Source organism: Molossus molossus, unplaced genomic scaffold (genome assembly GCF_014108415.1).
Source record: "Molossus molossus isolate mMolMol1 unplaced genomic scaffold, mMolMol1.p scaffold_m16_p_20, whole genome shotgun sequence".
NCBI lineage: Eukaryota > Metazoa > Chordata > Mammalia > Chiroptera > Molossidae > Molossus > Molossus molossus.
The window spans coordinates 42599416-42614444 of NW_023425356.1; the positions used below are offsets into that span (position 1 = coordinate 42599416).

The window sequence follows — 15029 nt, forward strand, 5'->3', positions numbered from 1 at the left end:
TAAAATCCCACTCACCACTCTGCCAGTCGCTGGAGAGGATGTATTTGCATCTGAATGAGCCCTGCAGGCGGACTAAGCTTAAGGGGTGCGAGGGAGCCAGTCACTAGTGCCCCTAAAGCTCTCGGAGGAAGAGCTCAGGTTTCTTTAGGGGTTATAATTTCAATGATGTGTAAGAGTGGGAAGGGGGCGTCGTCCGCGGGGACACAGGGCTATACACAGAGCGCGGAAGAGCGAGCCGCGGCCTACCCGCTGTCTGAAGGCGGCCCACCTGGTCCCAGGTTCCCGGGCTGGCTCGGCCTCCGGGGCGAGGCCGTGGAGCCGCTCCGGCCCGCTGGTCCAGCACATGACCTCCTCCCCTTTCCTTTCATTCTGTTGAGTGTTTCTCGTCATCTGGAGGAACTACCTTTCGCTAGAGACGTGTGTGTATTTAAAAGGTAAAACCACTTTTTACACGTAGCTGCTAGTTAAGGAAGCCCACATAACTCGACAACAGTCCTCCGTGGCCATTCATCCGGCTTTGCGAATACACCAGGAAGTGAACGACAGCCGGCAGCCCAGGGCCTGTTTGTAAACAGTGTCACTGGGACGCGGCTACATGTACTTCCTCCCATGGTGCCCAGGGTTGCCTTTCTCCCACAACAGCAGAGTGACTGTAACAGACACTGTCTGGCCTGCAGAGTCTAAAATAAATATTTGCTATCTAGCTCTTTACAGAAAAAGCTTGCCAACCGCTGGGCTATCCCGAAGAACCCCAATCTAAGAAGGGTAAAAGATTTCACACACACACACACACACACACACACACACACACACAGGATTGCTCTCAGGAAAACAAGCAACCTAAAGAAGACAGAAGTAGCTTAACCTTCATTACACCTCCCAACACCTCGCATGTCCCCCAGTACTCAAGCCACACCACAAATGAAGGGTTACAAATATTCAGATTTTATTATAAATAAAATACTGGTTTTTTTAAACATAAAAAAAGCCAAGTGTTGCATTTTGTTCACCACCCTGGAAAGCAAAACGGTAGAAATGAAGGCACACAGCTCAGGTGAAGGCACGTGTAAAGGGCCACAGCTGGGATTTAAAAAGAACCCCAGGGGACAGCTGTCTACGCCCGTGACACCCAGCATTCCACAACAGCCACCCTGTCCGTTGTATTACGTAAAATACAGATAACTGGAACTATACAATAATGGCTATATTGCAGGTGTGTAATCAAGGTATCGCCTTATAAAGAACTTTTATTTTAAAAATAAAATTCTGTTTAAAAATATACCACACAGATGGAGAAAAGCCAAAAAAAAAAAAAAAAAAAATAGCCAACAATAAAATAAAAAAAATTTCACCGTGGCCTAAAACTTCCTGGAACGAACCTGACCCATAGGCTGGATGGAAAACTACCCTGGCAGCCTATCGCTCCTTTTCCTGCAACTTTGACCACAGCGTCGGTTAGGAAATGGCCACTTCACAAGAGGAACTAGCTAGGAACACTGATGTGACAACTCGGCAAGAAGGAGCCAGCGTCCTGGGAGGGCGGGAGAGGCCTGGGAAGAGCAGCGCGGAGGCTGGGGGGTGCCAAGGGGAGGCGCACGAAGTCAAGGCTGGTGCGCGAGGGCTCGGGAACAGGGGCAGGACTGAGCTACACTGTCTCCCACTCTCTGTAGCACTATCCCTGATGCCGCACGTGCCAGGAATTACACCGTCTCTCATGAAATTGTCCCATCCAGTTTAAACCACTGCAGAAAAGGCATTTCAACATTTTCTTTTTTCCTTTATTGATTCGGGAGAGAGAGGGAGAGAGCGATGGAAACATCGATGAGAGAGAACATCGACTGGCCGCCTCCTGCACGCCCCCCACTGGGGATCGGGCCCACAGCCTGGGCATGTGCCCTGACCGGGAATCGCACCAGCGACCTCTCGGCACGTGGGTCGATGCTCACCCACTGAGCCACGCCGGCCGGGCAGAAGGGCACTTCAGGAAGGGGCTAGAGCCACACTGAGGTTGATGCCCTTCTGCCAAATATCCTCGCCCCGCACACCCTGGCGGCTGGCATCCCTGCTCTGCAGCAGGCATCGAGAACAGCATGGGCTGCAGCTCGGGGTCACCAGACCGCCATGGACTGGGGTGGAGGTAGCTCTGGACACTGGCTGCGTGGGGAGGAAAGCAGGCTGGTGTGGCCGTCCGAGGACGGCCAGGCTGCAGACACACGGCAAAGGGCAGAGTGACGGGGACGGGTGCGATCCGCAGACCCCAGGTGGAGGGCGAATGCTCCACGCATCGTGCCAGGGAGGAGGAAGGCGGAACGAAGACGTGGACAGAGGGCCATTCTAGAAAGAGGACCAGGTATATTTACATAAATTCCTTACTCTATAATCATGATACACAAACAAAAAAAAAATCACATTCACACAAAAATATAAATTTGAAATAATTAATAGCACCAGTGTGTCAGATAATAGTTTCTTTCCCCCGCTACGCAAAGTACAAAGTTGCATAGTGTTAAAAGCTATATATGAATCTCGAAGGCAGGTTGGTAGGAGGAAGGGGTCACGTGGCAGGGAATTGTCACGCTGTGATCTTAGAAGAAAACCACAGAGCTGAGGATCAAAAGTTGAGAAGCCCACTAGGAAACTCCACTTAAGGGTCTTCCCTCGCACGGAGAGGGAAGGGTCAGAGTGGGTTGAAACCACAAAGTGCAGGAACTAGGTGGGGTTGGCAGCTGAGTGAACTACTGGGTGCAAGTCTTTGCCACCTGGATTGGGCAAACCGTGAGTCTCGAGGGATTCTAGACGATGGGAACGTCAGGAGAACGGGGAGGCTAAGGGTCGAATGTCTCATCTCTTCCCAGTGGAAGAAACATGGATCTATGGGATCCTGACCATTGAGATGGACCTACGCTTTACCCCTCTGCTGGAAGAGACTAGGGCTGGTTTTTCTTCTGTTTGGTTTGTCAAGATCTTAGGGATCAACTGTTCTCTGCCAGATAATAATACCAGTTCCCATACTAGCATACTAACAAAGCTCTAAGAATTAGATTTTGGGAAAACAAAACAAAACAAAACTTTAGTGGTTATCATATCCCTATTTCTTCTGCATAAACTCCACGTGTAGGAATATCAAAAGGTGTCACTGGTGAGTGCGAGCTGCCCATCCAGATTTAAATGATCAGCTGCCCAAAGATTTGAAAGAAGTCGATCTTCCTGGTCAGTTATTAGCACAGAAGACGGTCGGCCTACTTCGGCACCTCGGTTCTTCTGGAGACTGTCGGAAATGACTGCATCCTTACCCATGGATGGCGCAGGGTCCTATACTCAAAGTAGCTAAAGCAACTGGTGATGGCTCTTGACACGCTGAAGGCCTTTGGCACAGGACGCTGACGAGGAGGAGGGGTGGGAGAAGCAGGTGCATCTTCTTTAACTAAGGTTGGACGTACTGGCCATCACTATGCTACTATGAGCAGCCAAACTTTTCCTTCATAGAAACGAGAGCACAGACGGAGGAGATTCTGCTGGCACCAGGGAGACAGGGAGGGCTCCTCGCTCAGCCCCGGCGCACAACGGTTCCACGAAGTGCTGACGCCACCGCAGGCGGCCAGTCTTTACGAGACTCAGAAGGGGTGGGGGGGAAGGGAGCACCGTAAGTGGAAGGGAGACTTTATTTGGATAAAACCCTTTGTTCCCGGTTCACGATGTTGAATTTGCTTCTCTTTAGACTTTGTGACTTTTCCTGGTTCAAGAGGACAGTGGTGGAGAGCAGCAGAGAAGTGGGGGGTCTGAAAATGTCATCTTTGTGCTAAGGCACGCTATGGCCTCGCCACGGCTACCCGGTGGGGAGTACTGCCTTCCAGCCCTAAGGGAAGACGCTAGGGCTTTTCAATGGACGGGGTGTTGAAGCAGCCGGACGGCAAGGTCTTCCTGATGTCTTCCAGGTTGCGGATGTCCTTCATGATCTCCTCAATGTCTCTGTTATAGTCCATGATGGCGGCCTCCTGCTTCCTGGCTTCACTCTCCAGGTCGGACACTTTCCTGTCCAGATCGCTGACCTTCATCTCGTCTTTGGCTTTGTTCAGGGTGCCTTCGATCTCGTTGAGCTTGTTCAGGTCCACTGTGTCCAGCTGCCCTGTAGAGTCAAGGAGGACACAAGAGAACAGACACGTTCAGGAAGGGCTGTAACTTCCCAAGTACCAACTGGCCTTTTTAGGAGCAAAGCCCCGCAGCTGCCACTGTGAAAAGGTGGCCTGCACACGTGGCTCGTGCCTGTGGGCAAGGGCTCCAGCAATGCAGACCAGCACCTGCGCGGACCAACCCAGCAGGAACAGGGAGAACACACCGTGAGGGGTGGGCTGGGCGTCTTTTTCTGAGAAAACGGTTTCTGTGAAATGTTTTCTAAATACCCAGCTACCATTTCTAGACCTTAAACCTTGCTGTGGTTTTGAAGGTCACCTGGTGACATTGAATACCTTTTTCGCATTTACATATGTGACCTGTGTGCCATTTTAATGCCATCCCACACACAAAAACCTTTCAGCTAGAACCTGCACCCTCAGCGCTGCGATCCCAGAGGATCTGGGTTGGTTCCGGGAGTCATGTCCTGCTCTCAAGAGCCAGATGCTATCAGGAGCCCTCCTGTGGAAAATGGCCAGGGCTGACATGCTGAAATCATTTCGGCAAAGCTTAAAATTAGCAGGAAAAGGAGGCTCCTCTGAAAGGAACTGCTTCCATAGCCAATGAAAGCAGACTCCGCCGAGGTCGGCCCTTCGCACATGCTGTGCTCGATTCATTTCTCACAAGGCCACTTGACTCTGGTGGTCCTCGGATGGTAAGTCATTTGCCCAAGTTTGCACAGCTTCGGGCAATAAAGCCAAGGTTCTGACCCAAGTCCGACAAAATTTAAAACCCAGCTCTTTCTTCCCCCCAAATCTACCTCTTTTAGCTTGCTTTCATTTTAAAATCCACCTACTAGCACATAATTTATTACTCAGGACATTACTCAGGTAGTGCTAACTACCCCCACAAAGTAAAACACTGACCAAACTCTAAAGACCAGAAGTTAATGGGATGCCTGCTACAGAGCTGTACTGACCAGAGCACCCCACTCTGTAATGAAGGCCAGTGACAACGGACATCTGTCTTTGCGTGAAGCCTGCTCCCTCTCAAGTTGGATGAGAAAGGGTCCCAATATGCCTCTATCTTCTTGAAAAACCAAGCCTTTTCTTTCCTATAAGTGTCATCTTATCAGATTATTCTTTGATAGGCAAATGAAGAGACCTCCAGGCAGTGGAGTCGTGACCAGGTGAGCGCTCTCCTATCCCATCGCTGAAAATCTGAAAGACACCGCCGGCAGGACAGTCACCGTCCAACTGGACCCTCAACCTCGTCCATAACGGAGCGGCCCCGTGGGAGCACGTCCCCACACTTCTGAGTCCTCGGACCACGGTGAGACTCAGCGCCGGGTCGGGTTCCGTGGCAGGACCTTGTGAGTTCTTACTGAGTAACTGCAACCTCAAGTCAGGGTTCAGTTCACCCAGTATTCGCATTATGCCTAACACCTGGTTTGGAGCCAAGTACATCAGATCCAGGAACAGGACAAAGAATCTGGAGGTTGCCTAAAATGACTGGCCACTCACCCAGCTGCTCCAAGAGGTCACTAATAAGCTTGAGGAGGCTGGTAACGGAGTTCTTGGCCTTCCTGGCGTTGATCTCGGCTTCCTGAGCGGCCTGGGAGGCCTGTGGGGAGAAGATGGACGACACAAATGGTCCTGAGCGTGTGGTCAAAGCCATTTCCTGTCCCACTCGCTCGAGAGTACAGGGAGGTGTGTTCATAATGAAACCCATCAAGCAGAAACAAGTTATTCTTTAAAGAACGAACATAAAAGCTCCATTTTAGACTCAAAACATGTCCTTCAGGAAGCTCTTAGGGACTTGATTATTCGAAATGTCCTGTTCTCCGAAAACTTTCATAATCAAGTGACACTCTTCTATAGTTGTCTCCCTGACCTGTGCACGCACACACACGCCAAAACAATTTACATTGTGAAAACCAAACAAAGGTAAATCTATTTGGAAAAATCCCAGGAAACCTGAATAAATCTACGCGGCATGAGTCACAGGAGGCCGCCGGGGAAGAGGAAGTGTCTAAATATCAGAAGGCAGACGCTCTCCCAAATAAATGCTGTCAGGACACAAATGAGTTGCTGGGAACTCCCTGCCATGTTACTGTTGTTCCTAGTTTTGGGGTCAAGACAATTTTTGGGGTCAGCACAATTTTTGGATAGAAACAATGTGAAAATGTTAAAAAGAAAAAAGAAAGCAAGGGGTAAAAACCTTCACAGATTAACGGTCAACCTCTGCTCAAGCCTTCCCCGGGCTTTCTGAGACGTGGCCATGGCCGGCCGGGAGCATCACTCCTGCCCTGCTGGCCCTCCCAGGGCAACCGCAGCCTGCACTCCTTTAGCTACAAACACACACAGCCCGGCCGGTGTGCTCAGTGGTTGAGTGCCGACCCGCGCACCAGGAGGTCGCCGGTTCGATTCCCGGTCAGGGCACATGCCCAGGTCGTGGGCCTGATCCCCAGTGGAAGGCATGCGGGAGGCGGCCAATCGATGTACTCGCTCATCGATGTTTCCATCTCTCTCTCCCTCTCCCTTCCTCTCTCTCTAAAATCAATAAAGAAAAAAACAAACAAAAAACCCCCCATAAAACAGAAACATGTTATAGCCTCAAACAATACTGGCCCCATGCTGGCCTCTCAGGTTGATAAAACAGACATGGGACAGTGTATGAGACGGCTGGTGCTTTCTGCCCCTCAGTTTTTACCGACAGGAATAAAAAATGGGTCATCTCTCCATCCTCTGAAGTGAGTCTATGCCCTTTTTGGAAGCTTATAAAGAACCCAGCTTCTCCTTTCAGTAGACTCTGAAATAAATGTTTCTACAACCCGCTTCCAGATGAGACCCAGAGACCCGCAGCACAGACGAGAAATGCCTGTTTGCTGTATGGGAATTTCCACTCGAGCCACACCTCACCTACGGAAAATGAGGACAATCCAACATGAAAAGAAACAAGAAAAGCATAATAAAATGGGGTGTTTGCATAGGGATGCTTCCTGTTATCACTTCCTGACGTCTTCTTTGCCTCCATGAAGTGGCTAGTGCTTCTCCTTCCCACCCCACGGTGGAAACGGCCCACAGCAAAGGGCCTGGCTCTCGGCAGGAGTGAAAGAGGGTCCCCTCCTTGCACCCAAAGTGCACAATTAGACAAGTCCACGTCTACCACCACTGCGACTGCAATCAGATGGAACTGGGAAGGAGCAGTCCCACTGTGACTTCACTCAAGTCTTTCAAAAGAAAAGTATAACATCAACAGAACAAGGGACCCCAGTTCTTGGTGGGGCTACACGCATGTACGAGTCAACTTTGTTACAATCGGTGTTGTCACAGAAACGGTGAAAAATGAAATTGGTTGTAAGTTTGATACATTCTGCTTCAAAAATGTCATTTTACAAAAGAAACTGGTCTTCGCCTCCAGGGAGAACAAGAGCAGGAAGGAAATCAACTTTTCATTGCATCCTTCCTTGTTCCTTTTTGGTCTCATACCCTCCATGAGCTACCCATTCAAAAGTAAAAACGCCTACTTTGAAATATCCTAAACCTCAGATGTGCCAAACGATGATTCGATGTTAACTGAGAGCAGCTTTGAGACAGGACGATTGTGCAACCACCTGGCAGAAAATCCACATTCTTCATCTTCTCTGTAAGTTACTAACCCAGTTCCTGACCAGAAAACACAATGAAAACCCGAAGGCCACACGAAAGAGACTCTTCTTCGTGAAGCCCCGACCCTTTCTGCCCACGAGCCAAGGAGTCACCGTCACCTACCATCCCGGCCATCATCATATCCTGGTCGGCGTCGTCCTGTTTTTTCTTCAGCTCCTTTTCCGCTTCCTGCAGTTGTTTCAACATATTGTTCACCTCGCTATCCAGGTCTGTCACTTCTGCAAACGTCCTTTCAGCCTCTGCCTTGGTGCTGGTGGCATTCTAGGCACAAAACACACAATGGTTTAAAATAAGTAAGTCAGTAACAGCGTTCCCACTCCTTAATCCGTCACCTGGCTCGAAAACACGATCCAGAAAGAACAGGGCAGAACGTCCACTGCGTGCGGACTGATGGTTCCGTTTATTTTTTGTCTCCTCTTGACGGATCCTTAGAACTTCAGGTTCTGTTACTCCCACTGGGGGTTGAGGCCACAGAGCTGGCAAATGCTGAACACCGAAATGGGGTGCACGCTCCACCACATCGTATTGATTAGATTCTTTCACTTGGATAAATTTTAAATTCAAAACTGGCCTTGTTCTACTTGACGGTTCATCATAATGTACAAAAAGCTCATCATCCTGAGACAGGGGGTACTCTATACAATACAGTTAAGCTGAAACGGACTGTTCTAAAGAATCGAAAAAAATATGTGTGATTCTCAAATGTGTAATTTTAGAACCAGAACCAATCCCCCTTTCAATAAAACAAATAGACTGACCCACAGGTAGGGAAAAACGCCAGCCTAAAGAAATCACTCTTAACAATGAGCAGAAGAATCCAGCAAGGGCAGCTGCAGAGATTCTCAACAGGTAGGCAGGGCTTAGCCACGGCAAAATGCTTGAACGAGCAGCTTCAAAGCTCTACTGACTTGGCAACTCTCTACACGACTGAAAAAGAATGTCAACTGTCCAAGTCAAAGAACTGTGCCTATTTAGAGAGTCTGACTTTTCTGTAGGAGGGGGCTCTCTGGGTCCCCAAAGCCATCCTCCTGCTTACACTTCAGACCCTGCCTCTGAGACAGTCAGAATTTTAGAGTCAAAGACCCTTTTAACGATTCTCCCTCCTCCATCAGTGTGGTTACCCACTCTGATGCCCAGTCAAAATAAATAAATTAATTAATATATAAACGACAAGGTTCAATTGCAGTCATTTGACTGAAGTCAAGGAAAAAAATTTAGAGGGCTCCTGGGGGTCTGGAAAGAAACCGGAACGTGACCAGAGAAGTAGCCGAGCAAAGACTGTTCGGAGAGGCACGCGCACCTGCTGGACGGCGCGGGCGATCCTCTCCGCCTCGTGGGCCTTGTTCTTCGCCTCGGTGGCGTCCGCGGCCGCATTGCCCAGGGCCAGCTGTGCCTCCCTCGTCTTTTCATTGGCTTCGATTATGGTCTGGTTGATGGCAGGGATTCTCCTTAGTGCCTCCTCTGCAGCGGTCTTGTTGTCATTCACTCGCTTATCGAAGTCTAGAACAAGGTCAAGGAATGCATTGAACTAAACTGTCAACGAGCCGAAAGAGAAGCTCTGGGGGAGACGCGGCTGGATTTCATGTTACGAACGACGGAAGTGAGGGGAGAAGGACGAAAAGAGCATGGACTGACATCTCAGGACAGCGCCCACGGCTCTAGCGGGAGACTCCGGGAATGAACGTCTGTTTCTGGACCGCAAACTCTTACCCGAGAAGCTTCTTTTCAGGCAGAGTGTGGAGCACGCCCTCCCTACCACCTCCACCAATATTAAAAGCTGCAGTTGACTTGTGTTCACTATGTACTAGGTGCTGAGTTAAGAGCTTTATGAGTCTGCGAGACCGGCACTGGATCATATTAACATGTGAGGGAACTGAGGATCACAGAGGAAGATAATTTCCCCAAGGATTCACTGTGAGATGGGGATCGGCGATTCTAACTGCACCGCACTTAATTCAACCCCTCTCCTGCCAAGCTTCCGTATTCACCGAACCCGTGGCTACTTTATCAGAGACAAGTCCAGGCTATGCAGTGAATGCAGAACATTTCTTTTTCATCTGGGCAGGAAAACACAGACTGAGATGCAACTGGCAGAGAAAATTGAAAATTTCCTTTTGTTTTTCCATGCTGAATTATGCAGGACTGAGATGGCATGAGCTCTGGGTTTTTTGCTTTGAAGTACTTCATAGAAAAGTAAGGTGGGCCCTGGCTGGGTGGCTCAGTTGTTCGAGCATCATCCCGTACACCAAAAAGGTTGCGGGCTCGATTCCTGGTCAGGGCACACACCTAGGTTTCGGGTTCGATCCCCAGTCGGTGTGCATATGGGAGGCGACTGATCGATGTTTCTCTCTCTCTCCAGAAGGTAAATAAAAACATATCCTTGGGTGAGGATTAAAATAAAAAAGCAAGGTGGGTGCGGGGGATGAAGTAAATGCAGTAAAAATCATAACTGTTGAATCTGGATGATAGATATATGGAATTTATTATACTGCAAATTATACTACAATAGTCCCCCCCCCTTATCTGTGGTTTTGCTTTCCAAAGTTCCAATTATTTGAGGTCAACCACAGTCCAAAAATATTAAATAGGGAATTTCAGAAACGAACAATCCCTACGTGCTCAGGGGCACGGCGTCCTGGGCAGCGTGAAGGAATCGCCGACCATTCCGCCAACCATTCCGCCAACCATTCCGCCAACCATTCCGCCAACCATTCCGCCAACCATTCCGCCGTGCGTCGTCCCTGCAGCCAGCCTAGCGGTCTATGCAGTACGCACAATGCAACAGGATATTTCGAGAGAGATCACATTCAGTCCCTTTTATTACGGTATATTGTTATAGCTGTTTTATTTTATCAGTAGTTATTGTTGATCTCCTATGTGCCTAATTTATAAGTCAAACTCTTATGGGTTTGTATATCTAGGGGGTGGTACTATGTGCAGTTTTAGGCATCCGCTGGGGGTCCTGGAATGTATCCCCCACAGGTAAGGGGAGGCGACTGTATTATCTTTCATACTGTGTATGTTCAGAGAGTTTCATGGGAAAGATTTTTTAAAAAGGCACTCACCCTTGTGGAGGAAGTGTACGAACTGACCTGTTACCTGACCCTTTCGTACCTTTCAGGTTGTTGAGAATGTCGTTGGCTTCTTGTAAGGTGTTTCGTCCCCTTTTAGCAGCTTCTTCCGCAAGAGCCTTGGCAGCATCAGCTCGGGCCAGGAGCTGGTCGGCAGTCTGCAAACACAAGGCAGATCAGAGGCCAAACCGGCCAAGCTTACCCCCTCCCTCCTAGATCAGGCACCTCCGGGCAGCCACCCTGAGACTTGCCAGCGCCCAGCGGGTCAGGCCTGGGCATCCGGCATAAGGGCCTCCTCGGAATATTTCGTGTTTGCTGCCTCTGCAGCTGAGGTGTCGTTACAGACGCGGCTCACACCGGCCCGGTGTCAAATGCTGCCCAGGATAGGAAGCAACCTGCACATCCAACCAACCTGCTGCTCGACCTTCCCGCTCTCCAGGAGTTTCTTCACTTCGAATTCCTTCCCTCGCATGTCATCTCTGAGGTCCTCATAGTCTTTTAACTTCTGGTCAATCAGCCGGTCCAGATCCTCAGCTTCCTTCTTTATCTTATTTGCCTCATTCTATGAAAAGCAGGTAAGATCATTCCATTTTAGACCAAACAAACGGATGAAAAGGTAGGCTTAGTAACTCTATACTACTTAATAGGTATTTTTAAAAGAACAGCGTAGGTCAAGACATGGACCTTTTAAAAATCGAGGTACACTCGACGCATGGTAAAATTCACACCACTTCGTTTGATGAAACTAGACAAATATATTTACCTGTAACCAACACCCCAGTCAAGATACAGAATATTTCCACCCCAGGAAATTCCCTTGCACCTCTTCCCAGTCAGTTTCCGCGCCCACCTTCCAGTAATGCCGCTGCCACTGGTCTGGCTTTTATCATCACTGATTAGTTTTGCCTATTCTCAAATTTCATGTATGTGGAATCCTACAGTATGGACACGTCTGAAGAGACCTAAACCTTTACGGTAAAAATCAAGTCAAAGCCTCAGGTGTAAAAAGTGTAACTCATAAGTGTCAAGATTAATGCAAAACAACAAACACCTCCATGTGTCTAAAGCCTGGTATAAAGATTCGTGATTCGAGTCCAGATGAAATGAAAGACTGCTACCAATTCCAAAATACCTTACCTGGCCCAGAGCGTCTTGATACCGTTTTTTTTTTTCCCCTCATTTAAAACATTCTCTTTCATTTCTCTCTCGTTCTCAACCAGAAGGTGTCTGGGAGCAATGGTCTAGGTGTACTCTGCTTTAATTAATCCAAATATATTATAATCTGGATTTATGTCAAAGATTTAGGAGTGACTAAATCTTTCATATCACTAAAGCAGCATTTCCTAGTTGATATTTATAATCACAGGATTCTTTATCTCAATCAGTTCTATTTTGTATCTAAATTAATGCTGGGGGGGGAGGGCGGGAACGGGAGGAGGGTGTCAGTGGGGGAAAAAGGAGAAACATCTGTAACAAAAATAAATTAATTAAATAAAAAAATAAGTAAAATAAGAACCCGGCTTTACCAGTGAGTCCGCGGGCGCACAGCGGAGGTGGTACCAGGGCCCGCTGCAGGGCGGTCAGAAGAGCTCTCACCCGACCGTGTGCGCGTGGGGGTGAGGGTGGGGCTGTGACGAGAGCAGGAACGACCAAAGCTCTGTGCACACAGGTTGTCAACCCCATACCTCCAGGGCTTCCGAGTCCACGGGCGCCAGCTGGGCCACGCTGGCGTAGATCTCCACCGCTTTCTCGCCAGCCCTCTTGGCCTCCTCGTGTACCCGCGCCGCCTGCTTCTCTAGATCCTGCGAGATGTTCTTCGCTTGTTCGTACCTGAGGGACAGGGGATGTGACTTCGTGAAAAACGCGACTGCTTTTAACAGCTTGATTTTAGATGGGTTTGTTTCAGCTTGAATCGCTATGACGGTATTTCCAAAACCGCAAAGAAAGTGCCACCTTCAAATGCGACTGTTTAATACCAACGTAGCTGAAATGTACATTTCATCTCATCAATTCTATTTGTTTACCTTATACTTTCTCATATCAGACACTTTAAAAGTATTTATAACTCAAGTATATTTTCCCTCTGTGATGATGCTTTTTCTCTTCTGTTTTCGTTCATGCAGGATTTTAAGTATCATGGCCAGTCTCGTTACCCTCTTCTGCAGTTACAGTAATTGGATCAAGTAAAGCCCCCTGCTCTAATTATGGCACCATGTGAGAAGCAGGATAAACAAAAGGAATTACGGCATGCACACACCCTGAACCCGCCAGCATTTACTTTCCATTCAACGGATGTTACTTAAAAGAACGACTGAAAGGCTATTAGCCATTTAAATTTTACTCACTTTCTATTAAGCTCTTCAATCTCAAATGCTGTTTGATTTTCTCCTGCCAGTGTCTTCAACAGCAGATTGTATGCCTCAGTTGATGTGTCACTGGCTGTCTGTGCCACTCGGACAATGTCATCAGCTTCTTGTTTATGCCTATGTAACGTATAAGGAAAAATAAACCATGGAACAGAACCATCTAATGGGGAAAGTAGAACTCAGGTAATGCTTTACCTTATTACATGTACATACATTAAAAAATATATACCTCTGCAAATATTGGAAGAGCTTATAAATTTGAAAACTCAGTGGGCCCGAGTTTACAAATAGCATCTATAATCTGAGAAAATGATATTTTCCAAGAAAATTAATGGTATAAAATTTATATGAGCAAATGTTTATATTTCTTCAAAAACATACTTATAATCACTGAAGAGTGATTTATATACATAAAACCAAGTATACTAGCAAGAACTCATGAATCTACTCATAAACACACATCCCAGACCTAACCGGTTTAGTCACTGCCCTGGTTCAGTTACTACAGTCCTGAAATAGCTTTGACTATTCAAATTTCTTACATGCAGCCCAATTACTGGCCAAGAAAAAGTAACCCAACACCAATGGCAAGGAACATAGCAACAGGCTCTCCAGGCAAATAATGCATTTTCACTGGGTAACCCCTAAGGTTTTTTTCATTAGCTCTAAAATGTCACATTGTATTGTCACACTGCAACACGCAGCCATTCTTCTTGGCATGATACACTTTCCTTCAAAATTCATGTGTGAAGTACACTGGAATTAACTGATCTCCAAGAGCTAATTTTCTTGGGAGCCTCCCATAATGTTTTCAGCTGTCTTCCTTCTATCAGAAAACCCAGCTATGAAACCACGAATGTGCTATGGACGAAGCCACACGTTCGCATTCACATACAACCGAAAGAGAGCACGTGTGAGCAGGATGCCAGTGTAAGCAGGATGCCAGCGTAACTGCCCTGCGCACTGGGCACTGAGGCTGAAACCCCCACATCAGGCTTATTAAGCAGCCCACACCCATGAGGTCGACAGCTGTTCTGCAAGGCACTCGACAAACTTCCCACATGCCCTACCTTGTTTTAGGCATTGGGACTTCCGCGGTGGCTGAAACACAAAGATGCCTGCCCTCACAGAGCTACATTCTAGCAATTTTATTAAAAAATGCTTTTTAACTTGATGTCCTCTACAACTTAAAGTTTTCTTCAGAAATTATATTACACTTAATTTTTTAAAAAATCAGAAATAAGCCTGGCCGGTGCGGCTCAGTGGTTGAGTGTCGACCCATGCACCAACAGGTCGCCAGTCCAATTCCTGGTCAGGGCACATGCCCAGGTTGTGGGCCCGATCCCCAGTGGGGGGCATGCGGGAGGCGGCAGATCGATGTTCTCTCTCATTGATGTTTCTAGCTCTCTCCCTCTCCCTTCCTCTCTCTCTAAAATCAATAAAGGATAAACATTTTATAAAAAGTCAGAAATAAAATGGTCTGGGTTTTTTTTGGCTGATATTCAAATGTTCTATGGCTCAGTAAATGTTTTCTACTGAAACTTAAAAATTAAACCTTTTTATGAAAAACTTAAAAAAATTAAATAACTAAATTCTACTGAGCTTCTTAGTTATCTATTAACTTTAAGGTTCTAAATATCTAAAAATGTTATTTTTTCAGATGTGCAAATAGAATCTCCCTTCAAGCCATCATACTCTAATATTCAAAATAAATATTCTAACTTCAAACTGCAAGAAGAGCACACGTAGCTGAGAACGTTTCAGAAAAGAGCAAACTCTGCAGGAGGGGGTTCCGTGGCGAGAGTCTGTGG

General features: G+C 47.5%; 1 protein-coding gene across 1 annotated transcript in view; it reads right to left on the reverse strand.

Moving 5' to 3' along the window:
- Positions 1 to 1928: 1928 nt before the first annotated feature.
- LAMC1 (laminin subunit gamma 1) overlaps positions 1929 to 15029 on the reverse strand; it is a 116148-nt gene continuing 103047 nt past the window's right edge. The window contains exons 21-28 of the mRNA XM_036273113.1: positions 13198 to 13335; positions 12538 to 12682; positions 11265 to 11414; positions 10896 to 11010; positions 9082 to 9281; positions 7884 to 8042; positions 5634 to 5733; positions 1929 to 4126 (exon numbers count right to left, since the gene is read on the reverse strand). Of these exons, the coding sequence (XP_036129006.1) occupies positions 3870 to 4126; positions 5634 to 5733; positions 7884 to 8042; positions 9082 to 9281; positions 10896 to 11010; positions 11265 to 11414; positions 12538 to 12682; positions 13198 to 13335 (1264 nt within the window). The 3' untranslated portion in view covers positions 1929 to 3869. The remainder of the gene's footprint in view (positions 4127 to 5633; positions 5734 to 7883; positions 8043 to 9081; positions 9282 to 10895; positions 11011 to 11264; positions 11415 to 12537; positions 12683 to 13197; positions 13336 to 15029) is intronic.